Genomic DNA, 24,808 nt, shown 5'->3' on the forward strand with positions numbered 1-24,808 from the left:
TTTAAATATGCAAGCCTCCAAACCGGACAGAGTAACATGACCCCTTTCTATGTTCTTTGGCTTATGCCCATCTCACATGTAAGATGGGGGAGCTCAGGGCTGGTCCCTGAGGTGCTCATGGGTAAAGTGAGGTGTGCACAGCCCACAGGGCAGGTGAGTGAGGAGGAAGAATACAGACCGCCAGGATGGTTGGAGTGTTTATGAAAGGGCTTGATGTGCATTAGCCTTTAAGCTTCCTAACAGCTCACGAGGAAGCTGTTATTAGCTCTACTTTATAAATGAGAAAATCAAGGCTCCATCAGTAAGTTACACAGCCAGCAAAGTGTATGACCTGGGTTTGACCCCAGGCAGCCTGACTTCAAACCCATCTTTACTGCTGAGTCAGGCCTAGGGCATGCAGGCCGTTCCTGTTCAAAGGGAGCTGGGCGGGCTTGGTACTACCAACTGTGGGTCCTGGGCTTCTTGTTTTTCTTGTAGTCTCAGAAAACATTGATTGTTTGATAGCTATAGATTTTGTTTTCGTTTGTTTACATGTGTTGTGTGCATGTATGTATTCTGGCGTGTGTGCGTGCGTGTCTGTCTGTCTCTCTCTCTCTCTGTGTAGATCTGAGGTTGATACTGGTCATCTTCCTCGATTGCTCTCTACCTTATTCATTGAGGCAAGGCCTCAGAATAGAACCTAGAACTAGCCAATACAGTTTGTCATGTTGCCGACTTGCTCAGGGGATGCTGTGTCTTTGCCGTCTGAGCACTGGGATTACAGGTGAGCTGCCACAGAAGCTCCGTATTTCCATGGGTTCTGAGGATCCGAACTCGGGTCCTCACACCTGTGTGGCAAGTGTTTTAACTTCTCAGTCATCTCCCCAGCCTCAGATTTTCATTTTCATTTTTATTTATATTTATCCATCCATCTATCCATCCATCCATCCATCCATCCACCCACCCACCCATTTATTATTTATTTATTTATTTATTTATTTATTTATTTATTTATTTATTTATTTATTTTCAGAGCTGAGGACCAAACCTAGGGCCTATGCGCTTGCTAGGCAAGCGCTCTACCACTGAGCTAAATCCCCAGCCCTCAGATTTTTATAAATTGGACCAGCTTTTGGATTTAGTCAGAGCTGGGGTAGATTTGGTGGGTGTTCCTTTGCAAATTATTAAAGGGACAGGATCAGATGTATAAACTTTTGGTTCATCCTTGACGCAGTTAGGGTCGTTTTCAGGTGCGCCTCCTCTGTATGATGATGCTGTGTGGTTGCTACCCTAACTGCTTGATCAGTTCTATAAGCTTCAAGAACTTCTGTTTTTCATCTCAGCTACGATTTGCATCTCGGACATTTTCAATTTTCCGAATCATTTCTTCAGCATTAGAATTTCCCTTTTCCTTCCTTTAGTGCTTTCTAAAACTGAGCTCGCCAACTTTAGCAATTTTACCACGAATTAAGTGGACCTTCATAGGGACAGAGAAGAGAGTACTCAGCAATTCCTACAGACCCACCTGAGGAACAAGTATCTGTCTGCTGGTTCCTTTGATATGGAGGTTAAGATGATGTTCTCCCAGAAACAGCACAGATGCGCGGGATCAGCCTGATCCATCTCCTTTGCAGCTTGAGCCTTAAGTTCATATTCATCTCCACGTCTTTGAGGCAGCACTTAGTGGAAGGAAGTGGCCAGTCTGATACACAGACAGGCTCCCATAGGAGAGAGAACAGGGATAAACTCGGCCTGTTGGTGGAGGAGTCGTGCAGTTCTTTCTTTTGTTTTCAAGACAGGGTTTTTCCGTGTAGTTTTGGTGCCTGTCTTGGATCTCGCTCTGTAGACCAGGCTGGCCTGGAACTCACAGAGATCCACCTGGCTCTGACTCCCGAGTGCTGGGATTAAAGGCGTGCGCCACCACCGCCCGGCTGAGTTGTACAGTTCTTGCCAAGCATCTCCTGTTGTAACCTATACAGTCAGGGTTTCTGCAAGCTGTTCAGACTCTACCTCAAATCTCCCAGGCTGCTCTATGAGACAATTCAGAAAATCCTGAACATGTTCTGGTATGTGAGATACGACTCACAACCATCCCCATGGGATTCTGTTTATTCAGAAGAGGGACTTAATGGATAAAGTTCAGAGCCGTCTGTAGACAGCTTAGACATTAGGCACAGGAGCCACAGTCATTTGAGGCTTAGCCAATGCTGGCTCTGAGTTCTGCTGTGGGATTTTTATCCTGAGAACTAGGTGGAACTCTTTGGGGCTTTGTTTGTTCTAGGAGTGGATCCCACTTGCCCTGGAGTCAGAGGAGTCTAGCTCTGGGCCCTTAGAAATGGGATAGTCTGGGGCTGGAACAGTGGCTGCAGATCACCAAGATATATATGAAGAGTTAATTGAAAGAGAAGGCTTTTATCTATCTATCTATCTATCTATCTATCTATCTTCTTCATCATCATCACCAATTATCACCTATCTATTTTCAGATTATGAAGAAAATGGATCAGATTTATCAGGGGCTGGTCATACATATTTGGATGACATTGATAATGAAATAGACCAGATATTAGAGAAGCTTATGCAAAATTTTGCTTGGAATCAGAGCATAGGCAAAGACAGTAAAATTAAATAAGTATTTAAAAACAGTTTAGGTGAGGCAATTTGGCAGAACCCAAGAAAGCAAGAAAATGTGTCAGACTTGTACTAAATTAAGGACGTTGAGTTTTGTTATAATGTATGCAATTTTAATTTTCATTAATACTACCTACCAAAATAAACTTTATTCCCCATAACTTAACATGTGGATGTGTGTATATAGTTCATTATATGCGGTGAGTTCCACTGTTTTGGCTGTGATAAGATTTTGAAATAAATGAAAATTTGAAAGTAAAAACAAAACTCTCGTGTGAACCTTTTTTGTTTTTAAAGGTCGTGTCTGACTCTTCCTTCTCTCTTCAAATTAAAATACTGTTTGTTAATGCAACTTCATTTTTTCCAGTTTTCTCTTTCTTCCTTCTCCTCATCCCTCCCTTCTTCCACCCTTCTTCCCTCCCCCCACCCCCACCTTGCTGGTCATGAGGACTGAACTTAGGGCCACATACAGTCAAGTCAAGTACTCTACCATTGAGCTATATAGCCCAGGCCTAAATTAATAAACTACTCTTGGAGCAGTTTTAAGTTCACAGCAAAACTGAACAGAATTTTTTCCCATGTAGACTTCCCATGAATTGAATTCTCTAACCCCTCCCTCAACAGCCTCCCCTGCCACTGACACCCCATGCCAGCACACCCAGCATCCCTGCTGAGGCAGCCTCTCAGCTCTTAGTCCTGAAATGGCTATAAATGTAACCTAGCCTGACTTCTGTTTAGGCCTGAAGTGGGAGACAGAGCTCTGCTCACCACACTAAATAGGGCATTTTCTGGAACATGTGAAGGAATCTGCTCCTCTTCACTGGCCCCCACCCCACAGAGACTCCTGCTCAGCCTCCCTGGAGAGCTGGAATCTGTGGATTGGTTATCTGGCCTCTGTGGGTCTTAGAAGGAGCACAGAGCAGGGTGGGTTTGCTGAGAGCCTCCTGTGAGCCCTCTGTGGGTGTAGGCCATCAGGCAGAGGATGGCTTTTGCAGACAGACTTCTGACTAGGGCTTCTGCTCTGACCTCAGCTAGCAGGATGAGGTATCTTGGGTATCTTGGCAGGTATGTGGAGGTTGGATACATCTTGGGTATGCATGTGTATCTTGGGGCAGAGATCTAGAGATTGCCTGAAGTTCAGGCTTCTGGAAGGCAGGCTGGGGCAGGGATAACCAGAATCTTCCTTTTCTTTCTCCCTATCTACATCCTACCCCAGGCTCTGGCCCTGTCTCCTCCTCTGCACATACATACCCAAACTGAAAGGCCTTTTTCTGGGATTACTGTATGTTCTTTCCACCATGGAAGGAGAGTTCAAATTGCTGAAGAGAAGTGAGCATGACGTGCCTCAACTGAATCTACCAGGCTGAGCTGAATCCCCAGGGGAGTCCTTGTCCTGGAGGAGATGGGAATGGGGGGTGGATTGGGGGGAGGGCAGGGGTGGGGGTGGGAGGAAGGAGGACAGGGGAATCCGTGGCTGATATGTAAATTAAATTAAATTATAAAATTAAAAAAAGAAAAAATTAAAGATAAAAAAGAAAAGTGAGCATGGTGTAGCTCATGGCTGTTGTGGGAACTGGGAACCTGGTAGTGGAGGACAGTTGCTAAGAGCTGGGACTTTGTGAATGAGCCCTACAGGTCATCCACATGGCAGACAGGACCAGGCAAGCAATGCTGGGTTTGCAAGGGTTGGAGAAGAATATAGAAAGAGGTGGGGCTTCCAGCTGCCCCACAGATCTGCGATTGTGCTGTGTGGACCCCAGAGCGAAGGTAGAAACCTCACAAAGGTAAACTTGATGCCATGTTAATGTAAGCAGAAGCAATTGCCTTTAGCATGTGCTTCTGGTTCAGTCCTCCTGGGTCAGTCCCCTGTTAGATTACAGCGGTGACAGTGTCCATGATTGGCCAGGGGCCAACCTAGCTCTGGGTGACTAAGGGGTCAGGATTGACCTAGAAGCCTGGGGTCACTCAGTGCATCTCAGCCCCATGTCTGATCACTTTGCTGAGTCCACACATTGCCATAGGCATGTCACCACCCCTTGAAACAGGTCATAGTCTCAGGAATCTGATGCTCTGCTGATGAAGCTTCTTTTCTTCCATTTCCAGCCGAAATGCTCCCTCTGATTTGAGCCCATCCCATTTCCCCATTAGATGATTTCCTCCCACCTTAGTTGGTCCTTGTCATCTGTGGTGGAATTATCCCAGTTGGAGCTGGTCTTCTGTGTGGTCCATAATTTTCTTGAGGGTAGGGATAACACTCTCAGGTTCTGAATCCTTCACTGGTATCTTGCTGGGGCCTCCTACGTAAGGGGCCTTACGATGGCCGGATTCAATGACACTGAATGTGGACCAGCCCTTGGAGTTTCTGTGAGGTCATATTCTTACAGCAGAGGGGGCTTCCCCTAATCACTGTTGCTACAGAGCATGCCTTAGGGTGAGCGATAAAGGACTTTTTAAGCTAGTCTCCAGCTGGTTGCTGGAGGAAAGTGTGAAATCAAGGGAGGTTTCAACACAGAGCCCGGAATGGCCTCATGCCCAGGATCCTGAGACATCAGAAGCAAAGACAAGCCAAGGCTGAGTCAGGCCTGGGCAAGTGAGGACGAAAGAGCCTGCATTTCATCGAAGGTAGGGCTTTGATGGTGGCGTTTCTGGTACAGTGGTGAGAAATCATGAGTACTAACTGTAGGTTTCCATGGATTAAGCTGCAGGAGCAGCGCCCTATGGAAGCCACACCTGAAGCCCACTCTGCCCTGTTCTGGCCACAGGTCTTTCTCTCTCAGGGCCTCGGAGGTGACCCTGCCTCATTCCACCTCCCCAGGCAAGACAGGGGAGTTCTAGTTATCAGAGATCCAGGATCTCGCTCTTGGGAACAATCGGGAAAGTCCCTGCTGCGTCAGCCAATAGCACTGTCGCAGAGGAGGGACTTCCATCTAACGCTGTCATGCCTTGCCTAACCATCTTCCCTGCGGAAGGACGGAAGGACATGTGTGCGGCTCCTGAGTCAGGCTCTGCTCCACCCCTTCCCCAGAAGCAAGCCATCTGGATGAGCAGGGAGGGCACAGAGTCTTCCTGTAGCGCCCTGGCCCTGGAGAGCAGTGACACGGACAGTTGCTGGGAGAACAGATCGGTGTGACAACAGCACTCCCAGTTGTCACAGGTCATGCCTTCCGTCTGCACTCTAGGTCCTTCTTCTAGTCCTTTCCATTTGCTCCCTCGTTTATTCTTTACCTTCCAAGCTGGGTTATGTATGTTTGACAGGCAAGGAAACCCAGGCTTGGGAGAAATGACTCGCCCAAGATCACAGAGGCAGGACGTGGTGAGGTTGTCACACATGAAGGTCCATGATGCATAATATGCAGCTATTGGGAAACATTGGACTTCCTCTGTCTCTGAGGGACTTGATCCCAGGAACTATTTTTGAAAGATGGATATCGAGTCTTACAGCTGGTCTGGGTACCCCAGGATAGCCTTTGATTGCAACCTTCCTTCCCAGGGATCAAAGCAGAGCACCTATGAAACTTCTTTCCCTCCGTCATCTTTGCCTGTGCATGACATCCTTGACCTGTAAGTTCTCTGCAATGGGTCCCATTTCCCAAGTGGGGAAACAGAGGCTATTGGTGCCTGATGAGCATCAAACGTAAGAGAGGGGAGGGTTGGGACCAGACCTTCAGCTTTGTGCCCTAGCAAGTGCCTTCCTGCCTTTTCTCCTGTGGGGTGAGGCTGCTTTGTGGGTGTGGGGGTGACTCAGGTAGGGCACGTGGGTGGTGGGTGTGGCCTGCCTGGCGCCGAGGGCAGGTGGCCCAGCCAGTTCTGCCTCTGATGCTTCATTCCAGCTGTCAGCTATCTCTGCGCCTATGATGAGAGCCTCTCACCTCCTCAGCCACCTTCCTGACGGTGGGTTTTTGGCCCCAGACATGCGGTGATCTCAAAGCAAGGGCTGCCACCACCACCTGGAACCTTCCAAGTAAGTCCTTGTCATCTAGGGAAGCTAGTATTCCCCAGAAAGACTAGAGCATTGGCATAGGATCCTCTGGGCTGTCTGCCCTTGGCCCATGGGCCTCAGGAAGATGGGCGGGAGAGCTGGGTTCTAGCAGAGGTAAAAAGCCACGCCAGCTTTTGACAACAGGCAGGGGAGAGAATGTAGGCTCTGAGAGGCTCAGGAATTTCCCCCTGATGTTAGGGAATCCCAAGGAAAGAGAAACTCTAGAGCTTGTCTCCCTCAGCTAGCTTAGGGTCGCGAATCTCCATAGCAGGAATGTGATGGGCGTTCAAGATGGGATGAGCTATCTCAGCACTGAAGAGGGACAGGGCCCAGGCACTCACAGGCATTGACGTAGCAGCTATGGAGGTCTCCCTGTGGCCTCTGCCTGGTCTCTGTTTCTAGGACAGGCCGTTTCAATCAGTGTCAAGGCCTTGGCAGGTGTGACATGATACTTCCCGGGTGAGGGATCTGGATCCCAGGGCAGGGAGAGAGTCCAGCAGGTGAGGATACAAGGCATACAGGATGACTCAGGAGCTAATTATAGTTGCTGGATCCCGAGTCCAGATTGTCCTGACCCCCACTTGCCCCAGCTGTTCAGAATAGCCCACGCTCATGGGACTAGCACAAGAAGAATGGAGCAATTGGTGTCAGGGGCACAGGCTTATTGGGGACCATTCAGCTATTTCTCGGGAGGGAAACCAGGGGATGAGGGAGGGTGAGACACACCTCTGTCCACTTTTGCTCTTGGCCCAGCAAAGCCTTTCCAGCCCCATATGTCCACTGATTGCTTTGGGTAGAGACACACTTATAGGGCACCCATCTGGTTCTGGCTGTGATGGATGTAGGCAGGGGCTGGGGGTTACTTCTGTATCTAAGTAAGTTATCTAAAGTGACTTCAATTGCAGTTGGTCCCCTGACTGCCGAGTTACCTCTTGTCCACACTACCTTTCCATATCTATCCTATTCTGCATGGCTAGCAGCCTCTTCCCCCTCCTCATGATCTCCATGACAACTTCTTCCTGGTCCCAGGACACTGGTCTTTCCCACATCCATGGCCTGTTCTCCTTCAGGCTATGTTGTCTACGTAACCTGGAGTCTTCCCTAGCTCCCTGCTTCCCTGACATCAGTCTCTGCTTTCAAGTTGTCTGAGGGCTTCACAATGTGGCTCAACTTGTTGCCAAGCCCTTCCCTGCCGGCGATCCCCATGAACTCATCCAGGGTCTCCAGCTCCACCGGCTCCTTGCCTCTCACTGAGCTGTCTTGAGCCCTGGTGATTGTTCAGGCTGTGCCCCCAGCCCAGATGGCATTAGTGCAAATCCCAGTCTGTAAACTCCCTCTGAGATACATTCCCCAGTCTCCTTGGAGGGTCTGAGCAGCACCTTGTTCTAACTCAGCCCACACTGACCATTAGTAAAGCATGTTTGAGGACTGAAGGGTTGACCTCCTGTATCCCAGGGTAAGGGACTCTGCTTCTTCTAAGCAAGAGGGAGTCTGACAGGGTGCCAGTCATGGTCTGGCTGTGCTTAGCTTGTGGGGATGGGCAAGAGATGTAGCAGTGGGTGAGCTGCTGCAGAGATTACCTGCCGGTGCCGAGAAATCCGAACTCCGCCAGCTGCGTTATTTAGAGCAGTGGCTGGAGAAAAGGAGGTGACATTGGTGTTCTGTCAAGGTCAAAGAAGTGTGACCTTGACACAGATATCTGGATACAAAGTCTTGAGGGGAGGCATTGAGAAGGCAAGTTAAGTCTCAGAGGTCTATCAGAGAGTGATAGGGCTAGAGACGGTGATGGGAGGCCGGAGGCTGGGTGCTTCCTCCCTGGGTGCTATGCTGGGCTCTCCTCGGGCTTCGGAAGCAGGGGTGTATGGAAACTACAGGAACAGTTTGCCTGTGACCAAGAAAGGCTGACGGTTTGGAAAGGTAGGGAATGAGTTTCTTGTTGGAGAGGTATGGGCAGGAGGTAGATGGTACCCCATGGGAGTCTGAAGCCCCCAGAAGTTACCTCCTGCCTCCTCAACCTCAGCGTGTGTCTTGTGCTACAGCAATGAATGCCCACTCCAAGGAGATGGTGCCCCTCATGGGCAGAAGAACCACCGCGCCCAGTGGGAACTCCGTTGTGCTGACTGAGAAGAGGCCGGCAGATCTCACCCCCACCAAGAAGAAGTAAGACTGAAGGCTTAGGCCTGAGCTTTGTACGGTGTGGGGCACTGGAGGTACCCACTCCAGCGATCCCTTGTTTCCCATAGACTCAAGACTCTGTCATCTGGGGTGGCCTGATGACAGATTGGGTATAACTTGGGGGTGGGGCAACATTGCATATTCAGGTGCCTTTGCTGAGGTCTTCATGACTGGCACAGGGATGGCGTCTCCTTGGAGGGGATGGAGGAACTGAAGTAAGAACATTCAGGAAGGTTCTTGGGAGGGGGGTAAGGGTTGCCCAAGCAGTTCTTGGGAACAGGAGTAAAAGGTGGGTGGCATTCTAGGTAGTCTGGATCCTCAGCTGGGCATGTTTTTCTCACCTATACAAGTAGCTTTCAATCTACTGTGAAATCAAGCCTGTATAATGGATTGTATTGGGAAAACCTGGGGAGGAAGAAGGTGCTATGAGATGGATTCAGTATTGTGCAAAGTAAAATTACTGGGAACTCACAGAAAAAAATGTACTTTGGGGGACAGCAAAACAGGTGACTTGTGGCATGCAAGGAAGGAGGTAGATGTTTCGAGCTAAGCTGGAGAAAGGTGGCTGTAGCTAACCAGAGTATACCCAGCTTTTCTCATGGCCATTCTCAGTTAATAAGCTGAGCACATAATACCCTTGGCTGACTATTTTCACTTGAGAGAGGATCTTGCTATGTTTCTCAGGCTTGTCTGGTACTTGATACATAGCTAAGGAGAGTCTTGAACTTAGGATCCCCTGCCTTCGGAGTGCTGGGGTTACAGATGTGTAGCCCCACATTCAGCTTCGGTTATTGTAATGATGATGTTTCTCATAGGGCTTCCAATGCATGGCATGGTCATCTGGTGGGAAAAATGGAGATTGTGGTCGAGATGGCTAGAGTTGTGTCAAGCTGGATCTCTATATGAAGACACTACTAAGGACACCAACTTATAAGACACAGTTAATTGCCATTATGTTGATAAAGTGGTTAGCACAGTCAGGGGGATCAGTGCACAGTGTGTGTTGACTTTGATGATAGTATGGGGCTCCTGGGAGCTGGGCAGGCTGGAGTGGTTCTGTCTCACTTCTAAGTTGAGGATGCTGGGACAGAGAACAGAAGTCTAGATCTCCATGGCTGATCTTTTCGGTTGATTGGATACTTCTCAGTTGGGCAAACTACACATAGTTCAGCTATGCTTTGCCTGGACCCAGGGTGGTCCACAGTCTAGGATGGCTCATTTGCCCTGCCTCCTCTGCCCCAACTCCAGCCTTCCTCTTGGGCCACTGGAGAACGTGTTTTCTTCTGCTGGTCTGTTGGTTAAAGTCAGAGTCATTGAGGTTCCCTGTCTACCAGGAGACAGACAACTTAACACTGAGATAAAGAACACCCCCTCTTGCTCATAGCCTGGAGTGGGGGGCACAAAGGAGAATGTGAGAAGTGTGTGAAGTAAGTAAAATAAGTCACGACAGAGGTGGACTGAGGAGGGACAGGTCATTCTGAGCCTGTGGACAGTCTGGAGCACTTCATAGGGGAGGTGATATAAGAGTGGGCTTTGGTAGGTGGAGTTGACAGGAAGGGTATGCTGGGTAGTAGGACAGGAGAGTGAAGGCTGAGAGCAGGGTCGGAGGAGTTTTAGTAGCTGAAGTGCTATGAGGGTGGAAGAGCCATAGAGAAACAAATCCTATTAGGGCCAGGTGTTGGAGGATCTGTTAAAGTATACAGATGATCTTGGGAGGAGTGGGGGAGTCTCAGGGTGATTTCCTGAAGGAGGTATAGGGAGATAGGAAGTTTGGAAATGTGGCTTTGGATGACCCATGTGGACAATGTGGAAGAAGGGAGACTGGGGACAAAGAGACCTTGAGGAAGCTGTCAGGAAGCAGGTGATAGGTGGTAAGGTCTGAGCCTGGGAGTCAGGGATGGAGGAAGAGATGGATGAGAGTGGAGTTAGTCATGGGATCTTCCAGGGGCAGGAAGGGAGAAGGAAGAGCCGTAAGACAGATCCTTCCTCTGGGGTAAGTCAGAAGGATGGCGGGTTACCTTGATCAAGAGCCCACCAAAGGAGCAAGGGCAGGAGTGGTAGCCAAGGTCATGTGCGAAGTACCAAGTAAGAGGTGCCTAGAGGACTAGGCAGAGCTTCTACCCTGGAGTCCAAGAGAGAAAGCTACGAGGAAGTAGGGGTGAGGCAGGTGGCATGTGAATGGGGGCAGCCTGATCTTTATGGACCAATCCAGGAAGTAACAGAAACACAACTGACCTAAGCCAATATGACCCATCTTTCTGGTTCCCTTCCTTCTTACTCCCAGGGGAGGTTTGGGAATAGGAATAGGGTTGTGGACAGGCTCTCAAGAAAACCCCGGGTTCTTCCACATCAGGCCCAGCTGAACTGCTCTTTTTGAAGCCCATGTCTGTTCATGAAATTAGTTACAGGCTCAGAGTTAGTGGCCAAAGACTGCCTGGCCCAGTCAAGGGTATGAGGTATGATTTTTGTCTCTTGAAGTGGTGGTCCCACAGACTCTCTGAGGATTCTCATGTGAAGGTTTGAGCTTTCCCTCAGAAATGAGTATAAGACTGGGCCTAAAGAGAAAAAAGAAAGAGAATAAATTATATGTGAAGACAGAGTACAATGCCAGTCATTACGAACTATTAGGCTATGAACTAATGGGAGAATTCAAGGTAGAAGGTCTACAGGTCTACAGAGGGGAGAGAGCTTTCCTGAGCCACCATGCCATTCCTTGAATAGTTGCCACATTGGCCTCCTTATTGGGTCCTAGGCAAGGGGACATACAGGGTCAGTGAGTTGGCCTTGGGGAGTTTAGACGCTTGGACATTTCTTGGGCAAAGTCAATGGGTAGGCAAGCTCCTCTCTAGCCCTAGGTTGCTTCCTGGTCTTGGAGTTGTCTCTCAAAAGTGACAGAAATGGTGGAGAAATGATGTACAGCTGCCTGTGCACCTGTGTCAACCACACCTAGGTTGCACCCTTTGGCCTGGACCAAAGGAATAAACAAGAGCATCTGCAGCAGGCAGGAGCCAGGATGTCACGTGGTCTAGACCTTACCATGTGCTTATGATAGTGGGTGGGACGAGGTTGTGTAGTGTCAAGTAGGGCAGGGATAGGTCAGGCCCTGCCTCGTGAGTTAGGCTCTTGCCTAATGGCCTGGTCTTCCCCAGCCTAGCTGTCATCACTCCTCTCTCCACATCTTGTTCTCTGGGCTCCAAAGCTTTCCTTTTCCAAGACAGACTTCCTTTCCAGCCCAGGAGGTATTTCTCATTCTTCTCTCTGCTTCAAGGCTTTTCTAGAACCAGAGGCATATTTCAATATCCAACTGTACTCCAGTTAGCACAGCACAGAGCTTCTAATTCCTGTCCTCGATTATAAGGGCCTTCATTGTTCTCGTGCTCTTTATAACCCCTGGAGAGACTGTTGTGGTCACTGGGACACATGTGTTAGCCCTGGTTGACATTTCTGAGGATGGGATCTCTGGAAGGGGCCATTATCCCTGTCCTATCCCCTCAGTTCCATACACTAGACAACTGATTAGTCTCGAGTAAGTGGAGGAGACGAAGGATCAGGAAGACAATGAAGAGAATGTGTGAGCCAATGAGGAAGCTGTCCAGAGGCTCAGCACCAGTGACATCATTGCATCGGTGAGATGATGCTTTCCCTCTTCTGTGTGGCCCTCAGCTTTAGGCTTGGGTGCTGAACACTTAACATGATATGGCTTTCTGTGTCATTCTTGATCTTGAGGAACCTTTGAGAAGAGGGGACTCTGTGGAGGAGTGACAAAAGACCCCACTTCAGCTTTGTGTATGAGACTGAGGAGGGGCAAGAAAGGGTGAGAGCTCTCAGCAACTGGGAGCACAGCCAGGAAGGATTTAGCCTCCACCATTGACAGTTTAAGATTATGTTGAATGTCTGAGCATTGATCATATCCACATACCTCTCCACCTTATCTACCTATTTGATTACTTATTATCCATCCATTCATCCATCCATCCACCCATTCTTCCATTATTCTGTTGTCTACCCACTATTCACCTATTAACTCATCTGTTCTTTGTCTGACCAGCCATTTTTCCTTCCACTTGAATATATCTCACTCCTCACCTATCCTTTCATACATCTATTCAGTGGGGCCTTCTGAGTACCAGGACCTCTGTTAGGAAATCAAAGTTGATTCTGGAAAATCAAAAATGTCATTATAGTCCTTGCTGTTGGGAAACTTACAGCTGAATGATCATATTGTCCAGAGCAAAGGACCAAATGACCCATCTGTGCTGTGCATCGGTCTTACCTTGGAGCCAATTTTGATCAACCCATTGGAGTTGCAGATCTGGAAAAGAAGGGATTCTCCCTGCATCATAGCCACAGGACCAATGCCTGGCACATTGTAGGAACTTGATATGTATTTGTTGAAGCAGCCTCAGGGGCAGGGTAGGCTCAATGGAGGACCAGACCAAACTTTCTTGGAGAAAATCCACATGTGTGGGTTTGGGGCTCTGTATGGAGAAAATCTGGCAATTCTCAACCAGGATGTCTTGAGGCCGAACCTCCAGTAGATGTACTTGGAACTTCTGAGTCAGGCTGCCATCGTGGAGTGGGGGCAGCTTTGGAGTGATGGTTCAGGGTATGGTAACCTAACTGGCTAACCTCTAAGGTCTACTTCAGCTGGACAGTCCACAAATGGATGGTCTTAGGGTTGCCTTGTCTGGGAATTATCTCACCCAGTATCCCATCAGCTGAGGATTCCTGGTCCAAAGATGGAAAGTACCCACCTGGAGGCAGATGCTGAGCTTGACCAGAACCCAAGCTTTGGGTCCCAGTCAAAGGTTTTCTCTCCCCTTTGCCTTCTCTCTTTCGATATTTTTTTTTTTTTGGTTGTTGTTAGAAGCATTTGCTTTTAGATAAGGCTAGCCTCCCTTCCTTTTCCTTTTTCTCTCTCTCCCCTGTTCCTCTTAACAGGTATCCCCTGTATCCCAGACTGACCTTGAACAATCTTTCTGCCTCAGCCTCCTGAGTGCTCCATAGTGTGAGCCACCATGCCTGGCAGAAGGCTCCTCTTTGATGGTCAGAAGTCAGGAGGGGGAAGGCCAATGTGTCCTCTGCCGCTTTTATGGATTTATTATGAGCTTTAGGCTTGTCTGTGTCTAAAGTGAGGAGGGGTACTTCCCAGGTCAGTCAGGATTCTCCTGCCTGCCCTGATTGGGTAGCCCCCTTTTAGGTAACCCCCTTGCAGTGGATTCAGCTGGAAGCAGGCTGGGAAGACCGAGCTGAGAGCAGAGCAATGAGCATTATTACTGTGTCAGTCATTAGCTTGGACTGCAGGAAGCAGGTCCTATGGCCAACTCGAGTCTACCCTGGGGGGAGGTGCTTACTCATCCTTAGCCTTAGACGCCTTGCCTGTAGACTAGAGCTCTCTCTGATCACACCCTGCCACTCTTCCTTCTAAACTTGAGATGGGAGGAAGTGCACTTTGGAACATCCTCCATTCTGGGCCTTGGAAAGACTCAGACAGCAAAGGTGTTTAGGAATGCTGTGTGCCTGCTGTCAGGAGGGTCGTTCTGGATGGCCTGTGCTGCAGCAGCTGCAGGGTTGGATGTACTGCAACTGAGCTCACCCTCAGCTGATCCTCACCTTAATGTTACCAGAAGACTCATCTCCCAGTGTGTGACTGTGGTGTCCAAGGTCACGTGTATCTGCATTTGTGGGTGTGGCTGACTGTGCTGGTGTGTCTTGGGTAGAGTGTCTGGTAATGTGTGTCTTCCATTCCCTTGAAGCCTGAGGAGAAAGCTGGCCGTGACTTCGTCTTTCTCCTTTACTGCCTGGTAGTGTTTTCTGGGCTTCCCCTCCTTTCTTTTTCCTTTTTAAAATTCACTTTTTTTTTGCTAGTATATATCAATTGCACAAAGTTAGGGCTTCATTATGACATTCATTTGCTGTGGGATGGTCTGTATGTCAAATTGCTCTGATGTCAATAATAAACACTGATTGGCCAGTGCCAGGCAGGAAGTAGGTGGACAAGGAGAGAGGAGAATTCTGGGAAGTGGAAGGCTGAGGGAGAGACACTGCAGCACGCATGACAGCAGCATGTGAAGACATGGTAAGCACAGCACGTGCAGGTATAGATTATGAAATGATTAATTAAGCTATAAGAAATTAGCAAAAGCTGCACGCATACAGTTGTAAGCATATAAGTCTCTGTGTTACTTTGTCTGAGCGCTGTGGGACTGGCGGTGACAAAGATTGTCCTGACTGTGGCAAGCAAAAACTCTACTACATTCATTCAATGCACACAATGTGCTTTGACCATATTCTCCTCTCTTGTTACCTTTTCTTTTTCTAAAAAATAGTTTTGAGCATCCATTTATTTGTATGTGAATATATATTATTATGTGTATGGGTGTTTTGCCTACATGTATGTCTGTACGCTATGTGTGTGAAATGCCCACAGAAGCCAGAAGAAGGAAGGTACGAGATCTCATAGGCCTGGAGTTACAGATGGTTGTGAGCTGCCGTGTGCATGCTGGGAATTGAACCTGGGCCTTCTGGAAGAGCAGCCGGTGCTCTTAACCACTGAGCCACCCTTCTTATTCTTTCTTATCCTTCTCCTTTTATCATTATCCTTCTCGGCCCCAGCGTTTTCACCTGTAGTTTTGGGTCCCTTTCTATCTTCCACCTAGGAAAGAAAAGATGGTATTTTGTGTTCCTAAGTCTGGCTTATTTCACTTAGCAGGCTGACCTCCAGTTCCATACATTTTCCTGAAAATGGTACAGAATCTCATTCTTCGTGGCTGAATAGAATACCATCTTATAAAATACCATAGTTCATTTGTTCATCTGTGGGTGGGCAGCTTGGCTGATGCTGTGACTTGACTGTTGTGAATAGTGATGCCTTAAACAGGAACATGCAGGTGTCCTTGTAGGGTTCTTTTTGCTGTAGGCCTATATAGATCGTATAGCTGGGTCACATGAAGTTCTGTTTTTGAGGTGTCGCCATACTGATTCTCAGAGTGGCTTCACTATTTTACATTCCTTACAGCAGCGTGGAAGGGCTCTTTTCTCACCCACCCCCATTCCTGCCACCCTTTGGTGTTGCCTGCCATCTTGATGATAGCCATTCTCACATGATATATTTTATTTTATTTAGAGATAGTCCTGCTATGTAGCACAGGCTAGCCTTGAACCTATGATCTTCTTGACTCAGCATCCTGAGTGATGAGATTAAGGGCATATATGACCTTGTCCGGTCTGGGGTTTTCTTCTTGGTGGGGGATACCTAGGCTGCCGGCCCCTTGAGTTCTCCCTGCCCTAGACTGGCTTTCTCAGCCCATTTTCTGTTCTGGCAAAGGGACTAATGGGTAACGAGAGCAGCCAGGGTGACTCTGGCCCTCCCCCTTAAGTTGCTGCAAGGTCTGCCTGGATTTGAGTCTAGGACCCCTTCTAAAAGGCTTTGCCTTCGGGCCTAGGTTTTAGGAGAAACTGGATGGCAATGGGAAACCCAGCTCCTGCCATGTTCCCATATTTGAAAGACCTTATACCTGGGTACAGCTGCAGATCCTCAGGTGCTGTGCCATCCTCAGTGAGCCTCTTGGGTTCATCCATATGGTACTTCTAGAGACAAGAGTTGTTCAGACTCAGCTTAGAACCCAGAGTCTACTCCATCCCTGAGGGCTAGGCTAGAACACACAGCACACAGGCTGAGGCCTTAGTATGGGTGGGTCATCTGTGGCAAGGCTGCAGGACACATAGGCCCTGCCCTAGCTCTAATGGTCTTGACTGGATGTCCCCTCAGTGCACACTTCTTCCTGGAGATAGAAGGGTTTGACCCCAACCCCACAGTCACCAAGACCTCTCCTCCCATCTTCTCCAAGCCAATGGACTCCAACATCCGGCAGTGGTGAGTACTGGCTGCTGGCCTGGACACGTGGCTGGGCCTGGCTATGGCATGGTAGCATTGCACATTTCTAAATTTGTCCTGCTCTCCTCCCTCCCTCTCCAGCCACTCAGGCAATTGTGATGACATGGACTCCCCTCAGTCTCCTCAGGATGATGTGACAGAGACCCCATCCAATCCAACAGCCCAAGGTCTGTGTGGCCCTCCCCCTTATCTCCCTGTTCTCAGCAAGGGGAGGTGTCACAGGGAGGGGCTGCACAGGAAAGAGACAGAAACCATCATCCCTGGGGAGTTGGGACAAACAGCTGGAAGTCTGGACCGTGGTTGCAGCATGTGACATTCTGTGGAGAAGGGTGAAATATCAGTAAATATAAAATGCTATTTGTTCATCATAAACATCCAAACAATGCACAGGAGAATAAGGGCTTTAGCACAAGTTTTACAATTATATAAACTTAGAATCCATTCACACAGAATGCATTTTTGCAAGGACACATACAAACTGAAGGAAGTACATCTACATTCCAGCGATGGTCTATGCCAACGGACTGTGGAGGCAGAGAGGGATAGACGGAAATGTTCAGATAGGGAGATGAACCGGAGTATTCCCTTCCCTTAGTTTCGTATTCCAAAGTAATGGCTCCGATAGGCATACGTCCTTCTTGATCATCCCCGTGCGCATGCAGGCGTATTTTGATCAATGTGATTGCATAGAGATTGGAATGGGAACCTGATCAGGCGACGCGGAGCACAAACATGGGCATCCCCCAAGACGCGAAAGGCACAGGAGTTGGAGCGGTGGCCCGGAGGCCAGCAGCTCTGGTGGTGGAGGAGAAGAGGGTAGGAGTCAAAGTTATCTCATGTGGGGTGAATTCACCAGTGCCTTCTGGTCTTAGCGCAAACCTGGCCAAAGAAGAACAGAGGCAGAAGAAGAAGCGGCTGAAGAAGCGCATCTTCGCGGCCGTGTCTGAGGGCTGCGTGGAGGAGCTGTGCGGACTGCTGCAGGAGCTGCAAGAGCTCTGCAAGCGGCGCCGCGGCCTGGACGTGTCTGGTCAGTGCCCAGCCCCGGTACAGGGTGGTGCAGGTCCCGGGCACCCTGGTTGGTTTGGCTTGGCCCCTGCTCCATCTCTTGTGGGGCTGGAGGGTGAGGCATCTTGGATATTGGCATAGCAGCCTTGAGCTTGACTGAGAGAGCCGTGGGGAGTATGGATGGGTTTAGGCAGGCAGAGGGCATGGTCTGGTTGTAGGGTGGAGTAAATCTGCAGAGAGTTGCTATTCAAACATTGTCAGGACCCTGAAGCAGGCCTGGGAGAGGGGGGAAGAGTTCTGGAGAGTTCCTCAGGCATTGGCAGGAATTGAAGGATTTGGAGGAGGTTCATAGCTGTGTGGGGATCAAGGTGAGGAGCAGGTTGATGGGGAGGTGATGAGATAACTTTTAGGCTATGAGGAGGGGTAGGATGGAGATTTCAGCACAAACATGGGCTGTGGGAAGTCAGGCAGCAGGTGACATTGTCTCCCCTCCAGAGAGAAGGTGGAAAGGTCAAAGCGCAGCGGGTGCTGGATGAGGCTTTCATAGGTGGTAGAGAGCTGTGAACAACTAACCCGGAAGGGAGCTGGAGGAGGGGCTGGGGAGAGGAAGGAGAGTGCCAGGTAGTCCAGGGGCTCCCCAGTGCAGGGTAGAGGGCATGCTTTCGAGGTGTGAGGTTGCAGCTCTCACACCTTGTTCTGTCTGGGAGGCCCAGGGCAGCCAGTCCTTCCTGCTCCTGCCTTTATCCTTGACTCCGTCTGCAGACTTCCTCATGCACAAGCTGACAGCCTCAGACACCGGGAAGACCTGCCTGATGAAAGCTTTGCTCAACATCAACCCCAACACCAAAGAGATCGTGCGGATCCTGCTTGCCTTCGCTGAGGAGAACGGCATCCTGGACAGGTTCATCAACGCCGAGTACACGGAAGAGGCCTATGAAGGTACCTGTAGGCAGAGGCAAACTAAGGGCAAGAGACAGAGGTTGGGATTTCCCGAGGTGAGTGTGGCTACAGAGCCATGCCAGTCTTGCTACACCGAGGCACTTTGGCCATGAAGCCAGATAGGCAGAATAATGCTGAGCAGGGGTGGACAAGTCAGGAAACGGCAATACTCTAAAAAGGAAACTTTAGACAGACTCTACTAGGAATGGGAATAATGGCAACAGGGAGTGACTAAGGTGAGCAATTGTGTTTTGACCCAGAGTCTACCTGATGGGAAGAATCCAGAGCAAGCTCAGAGGAAGAGCCCCAAGATGGGCTTGGGTTTGACTGATTTGGCCACAAATCCTCTTCCTTCTCAGCCTCTCCTAGTCTTTTGATTTCTCCGCCAACCCCTTGCTGTTAGACTTGCAGGAGGTCGTGGGCATCTTTGCCCTCCCTGGTTTTCTCCCACCTCCTGGTTTTCTCCACGGTGGGGTGCCGCTCGTCCTTGCTCTCCCAGACCCCAACTGGCTACCAACATGGTGTCCCCCACACAGTATCTGCACCCTTAGTGTTTTCAGTCAGCTACTGCTACCTGGGGAGAGGGGCTCCAGGATCAGCTTAGGTTGCTCCAGGCCTTTGAGTGCACGTGCCCTTTCTGTTCTCAGGGCAGACGGCGCTGAACATCGCCATCGAGCGGCGCCAAGGAGACATCACAGCGGTGCTCATAGCAGCGGGTGCTGACGTCAACGCGCATGCCAAGGGTGTCTTCTTCAACCCCAAATACCAGCACGAAGGCTTCTATTTCGGTAGGTGACACCGCCAGGGTTGGGAGAGAGGAGAAGGGGCTTCCTCTCCTGAGCTCCGCTGCAACCGGCCCTGCACTGAAAGACGGGCGGGGTGGGTGGTGGTGGTGGAGGTGGGCATTGAAAGATGGAGTCCTCTTCTGCGGATCAGAGACCGGACTGGTGTTGACCCATCCCAGAGGGATCACCGGTGACACCTCCAGAGAGGCCCACTAGGGTGGAAGAGCCTGCTTGACAGTGAGATCCTGTAGCGGAAGGGGTCACATCTGCAGGGAACAAATACTTGGTGTGTGTGTGTGTGTGTGTGTGTGTGTGTGTGTGTGTGTGTAAAAGGGTGTGAAGGACATAGTCGTTATACAGGTGAGGACATTGGGCTGAGGAGTAAAGTGACCTGCCCTAGAGCAGAAAGGAAGAGATGGGTGACATCTGTCCAGACTGGCAGCGTGAGTGGGGAGAACCCCTGACCCGTCAGAAACCCCAAAGCAGTTGCAGTTGTGTTGTGTGTGCCCGAGAGATGTCCTTAGAGAGGTGCCACTTGGGTGAGGTTGTGACCTCTGCAAACTTGAGGTTCTGGAACTTTCTGGTAGATACTCTCGGCTGTAATGCCTATAATGTCCTTCCTTCACAACCTCCTGGCTTAATTTAGTGTTTTGTTTTTCTTGGTGTTTGTGTGTGTGTTTGTATGTGTATGCCTCTCTGTGTGTGAGACTGTGCATGTGTGTGTATGTATGGTGTGTGTGCATGTGTGTGTCTGTGTGTGTGTGTGTGCATGTGTGTGCTGGTGTTAGTGGGAGGAAAGACACAAATTCCCCCCTCTTCTGACAATGTTCGCATTGCCTTTACAGATTCTCTGGCTTTAGAAAAAAAGAGACACGTAACTTAGGTATAGTGGAACCCACCCATTTTAGTGTACAATTCTGTTATTTTTATAAACATATTTATTACCACCATCACAGTAAGGAGAGGCAATAGGGAGCTCCGCTGGGCCTGACTGTCTCTGCTCTGGTTTGTTTTTTAACTCACTTTGTAGACCAGACTGGCCTTGAACTCACAGAGATCCTCCTGCCTCTGCCTCCCCTGTGCTGGGATTAAAGGCGTGTGTCACTACTGCCTGCCTTTCTTTTTTCCCTCTCTTTTTTTTTGGAGTGTGTATGTGTGGTTTACATGCCAGGTGTATGCGTGTGGTGTAAGTGCATGTGTGTGCAGAGGTCAGAGGCCATCTGGTATCCTCCTGTATTACTTTTCATCTTTTCCCCTTGAGACACCAGCTAGGCTGGTGGCCAGTGAGCCCCTGCAAACTGCTGGTCTCTGCCCTCCTAGCAACCATGCCCAGCTTTCTGTGTGTGTTGAGGATTTGAACTGAGTTCTTCATGCTTATACAGCAAACACTCTTATCCACTGGGCTATCTCCTCAACATCCCCCCCCCCCGGCTTTTTAATCAGCAGATCAGCAGGACTAGATGAGCCTGGGCATCTTTGAGGTCAACTTCTTACTCAGTCATTCTTGTGTCCTCATTGCCCAGCACAGGACCTAATTACAGCCAGGGTTGAGAAACATTTGTTGGGTGGAATAAGAGAGGGCAGAGGCGGGAGTAAGGCAGAGGAAGAGGAAGCAGGAGTTTTGTCTCGGTGGGTGGGGGGGGGAGGGGGTGTGTGTTTCTAAATTGTAAACGGGGTGGTTAAAGTGAGTCAGTGAAAAGGTGGGATCTGAACAAAGGTGGGATAAGCCATGCAGAGTATCCACAGGACGCAAGAACAGCTTATGCAAAGGCCCTGAGGTTAGAGAATGCCCCATGTTGGAAGAAAGGAGGCTGTTGTGCCTGGAGAAGTGTGGGTGTGGCTGAGAGGATGAGAGGACACAAACATGTAAGGCTTTCCAGGTTGTACCTGAATTAGCGTCTTCATCCTGGGTAAGCGGGGACCTAACTGGATTGTTCTGCTCCTCCGCTGAGCAGAGTGTTGGAAAGTTAGTGGGGAGCCGGGAGAGCACGTGGCTACCGGTGTGATCTTGCTTCAGTCTTTACCGAGCAAAGGGAGGTGGGAGGTGGTCAGGGAACCTTGGGGATCAGTGCTGCTGTGAAGGTCAGCATCCGGGACTCTGGGCCTGGGGCCTGGAGGGTATTGCTTTGGGCCTGTGAAAGGACTGAACTCTGAGCCTCCTTTCCCCAGGTGAGACACCCCTGGCCTTGGCAGCGTGTACCAACCAGCCCGAGATTGTGCAGCTGCTGATGGAGAATGAGCAGACGGACATCACCTCCCAGGACTCTCGGGGAAACAACATCCTGCACGCGCTGGTGACAGTGGCTGAGGACTTCAAGACCCAGAATGACTTTGTTAAGCGCATGTATGATATGATCCTGCTGAGGAGCGGCAATTGGGAGCTGGAGACCATGCGCAACAATGACGGACTCACGCCACTGCAGCTGGCTGCCAAGATGGGCAAGGCCGAGGTGGGGCCCTGCAGCAGGGGTGGGGACTGGGGAGGCACAGCTGCCACTCTGTCAGCCTGGGGCCCGTCTGAGGATCCCACAGGTTCCAGCTTCAAGCCCGGAAAGGCTCCAGCTTTGGTCTGGAAATTCAGTGATGGCTCAGGGAAATCCAGCATGTGCTCCATGCTTAGGACATCAGTCCTGTACTCTGGAGCAGCTCAGTCTCTCTTCCTGGGACTTCCTCGGTGGGGCCAGATGGGGGAATCCCTAAGGCCGAGGTGATGCAATATCTCAGGTGCTTTGTGGTTGAGCATTCCTGAGTGGTGATGCTCAACCACAGGCTGTGTGTCTGACCTTCAGGCTTGCCTCTTCTGTGGTTCCAAAATGACTGCTCTGGGTCCACAGCCAAGGGGTTTCTGCTCCCTGACAACAGAAGGACCTTAGTCTGTTGGTCAGGCCTCTTCTCCAGTAGAGCCCTTTGCCTGTGTGATGTGGTCAAAGAACTCTAGGCTCATCTGTGCATCTTGGGAAGACCTAGGCTGGGCCAGGCTGATACGTTTTGTTTATCTGTGGCTGGAGCTGTGGCTTGGCTGAGATCAAGTTTCTTCTGAGGGGACGGATCTTGGGAGGGGACTGTGGTTCCTGGGAGGCTGTGGGAGGACACTGGATGGTTGGCACTTATTGAACAATTCCAGCTGTGTACCCTCTACCTCTCCTAGTCAGCTGCCCTGAGGTCAGGCCAGGGCTGGAGCTCACAAGGGACCTTTTTATTTGCTTGTGGGGGAGGAGATGGAAACTGCTTTAACAAAGGGAGAATTGTATGTCTGACGCCCCTGTCCTGCTACCCAGGGTCATAGCTTGTAGGGGCTCTAAGGAGAGCCAGAGGGTATTTGTGTAGTCTAGTTTCTTCCATGAGCTTTTCCTTGCACGCCACTGTCTCATTTGTGCTCCCTGCTACCCAGCCCAGGGAAGAGACATCTTTTGTTTTTGTTTTTTTGTTTTGTTTTTCAAGACAGGGCTTCTCTGCCTTAGTTCTGGTGCCTGTCCTGGATCTTGCTCTGTAGACCAGGCTGGCCTCAAACTCACAGAGATCTGCACGGCTCTGCCTCTCAAGGGCTGGGATTAAAGGTTTGTGCCATCACTACCTGGGTGGGAAGATACATCTTGAAGAGAGAGATGCTCTAAGGCTGTGGTTCTCAACCTTCCTAATGCTGCAGCCTTTTAATATAGTTCCTCATGTTTTGATGACCCTCAATCATAAAATTATTTCGTTGCTATTTCATAACTGTAATTTTGCTACTGTTATGAATCGCAAGGTATCTATCTGATATGCAACTCCAAAGGGGCCTTGACCCACAGGTTGAGAACTGCTGCTCTAGGGGATCGTGCTCTCATCCAGGCCAGTCTCAGGGAGGTACCCACCAGGGAGGTTCCTGAGTCCTCTCCTTTATTCAGTGCTTGTGGAAAACTTTCCTGGATGTCACCCAAGGTGGCTGCCAGACTGGGAGTAGAGGACACAGCAATGCTGAAGCCACAGAACTGCCCTTGGGGCTTTTACCCATGGGGTCTAGGAGCTGTCTGCCTGGCTGTGACGGGAGATGCAGTGGGAATGTGCGGAGCCGAGTGAGATTCACACACTGATGCTGTCCTCCTAACAGGTCCCTCTTGTTGGGCTGTGGGTTCATACCCCTTTGGTGCTTTATCCCCAATTTAGGGTGATCAATGGCTTAGCTTTCAGAAAGTGGTACCATGGAGAGCAGTGGCCCTCCTGCACAGGGGACCTACCCAGAGAGCTTCACAAAATGGTCTCCAGGTTTCTTCCTGCATCCGGAGTGTTAACAATTGGCTTTGTGTTTTAAAAACTCCCCTGAGACCCTAACATACAGTCGAGTTTGAGGACCACTGACCTACAGAGTGGGTTCCATGGGCCTCTCTGTGAAGGCTGGTGCCTGATGTCATAGCTTGTTCAGCCAGAGTGGTGAGCCTGGCTGTAGAGTCTAGACTGAGGGTGGACTGGAGAGCAGAGAAACCGAGAGCTTCAAGTTCAGGAGATTACTTCTAAAAATGGTCAGTTCTTGGATTATTTCCTGAACTGGAGCCCGGCTGGTTTGGGGACCTATTAGCCGATGGTTTGGCTCTCTGCAGTGTGCAAAGGGCTCTCGTACTCTGGTTCCCCATGAGAAGGCAAGAACTGTGAACTTCACTCCCATGTCGCAGACACAGCTGGAACCCAGAGCCATGGCTCCAGGCAGAGGTGGCACTCATACTATTTATGGTAGGAACATTTTCGGGGTTGACCTGCCTCTGGCTGGTCCAGCCCTGTTGTCCCAAGCCCCATTGTCCTTCTTTCCATTCCAGATCCTGAAGTACATCCTCAGTCGTGAGATCAAGGAGAAGCCTCTCCGGAGCCTGTCCAGGAAGTTCACGGACTGGGCATATGGACCTGTGTCATCCTCGCTCTATGACCTCACCAACGTAGACACCACGACAGATAACTCGGTGCTGGAGATCATTGTCTACAACACCAACATTGACGTGGGTCTCCCAAGCAGATTGGCAGGGATAAGGAGTGAGGGGTGGACCCCAGGTCAGGGCTTAGGGACCCTGGGAGGAGTTGTGCCAGGGTCCCCTAAGCCCCATATTGGTGATTTGTCTTGGTGGAGTCTGGCATTGAGGGCATGGTCCAAGCAGAAGCTAGCTCTTTTGTTTCTGGCCCACAATGAATAATAGAGCCAAGGGTGAGGGGCTGGCTTCAGAATCCTGGGCAGTTTGGAGGCAATGAAGAGGTGTGTAGTATTGATCTTGTACACCCTAACTCATCTATATGGTCTGGCTTAGAATTCTTTATTCCTCTAAACTTGAATACACATGAAGCCAGAGAGTGCTCACTAGCTGGAGCAATCTGGACCCTTTGAGGAGGAGGTGGGAGAGGAAAGGCTAAGTGAAGCTGGAGCCGAAGACAGAGGATCAGCTCAGACAGTTTTCAGTC

At 49.9% G+C, this 24,808-nt stretch overlaps 1 protein-coding gene and 1 pseudogene across 1 annotated transcript in view; one reads left to right on the forward strand and one right to left on the reverse strand.

The window, feature by feature from the left end:
- Positions 1-1,092: 1,092 nt before the first annotated feature.
- On the reverse strand, positions 1,093-3,055 carry LOC114706364 (annotated as a pseudogene).
- A 2,529-nt stretch (positions 3,056-5,584) lies between these two features.
- Positions 5,585-24,808, forward strand: part of Trpv3 (transient receptor potential cation channel subfamily V member 3) — a 34,203-nt gene continuing 14,979 nt past the window's right edge. The window contains exons 1-10 of the mRNA XM_037200919.1: positions 5,585-6,171; positions 6,441-6,571; positions 8,629-8,749; positions 16,536-16,640; positions 16,743-16,828; positions 17,518-17,688; positions 18,429-18,605; positions 19,253-19,393; positions 21,560-21,840; positions 24,178-24,354. Coding sequence (XP_037056814.1) covers positions 8,631-8,749; positions 16,536-16,640; positions 16,743-16,828; positions 17,518-17,688; positions 18,429-18,605; positions 19,253-19,393; positions 21,560-21,840; positions 24,178-24,354 — 1,257 coding nt within the window. The 5' untranslated portion in view covers positions 5,585-6,171; positions 6,441-6,571; positions 8,629-8,630. The remainder of the gene's footprint in view (positions 6,172-6,440; positions 6,572-8,628; positions 8,750-16,535; positions 16,641-16,742; positions 16,829-17,517; positions 17,689-18,428; positions 18,606-19,252; positions 19,394-21,559; positions 21,841-24,177; positions 24,355-24,808) is intronic.

Source organism: Peromyscus leucopus, chromosome 8b, assembly GCF_004664715.2.
Source record: "Peromyscus leucopus breed LL Stock chromosome 8b, UCI_PerLeu_2.1, whole genome shotgun sequence".
NCBI classification, from domain to species: Eukaryota; Metazoa; Chordata; class Mammalia; order Rodentia; family Cricetidae; genus Peromyscus; species Peromyscus leucopus.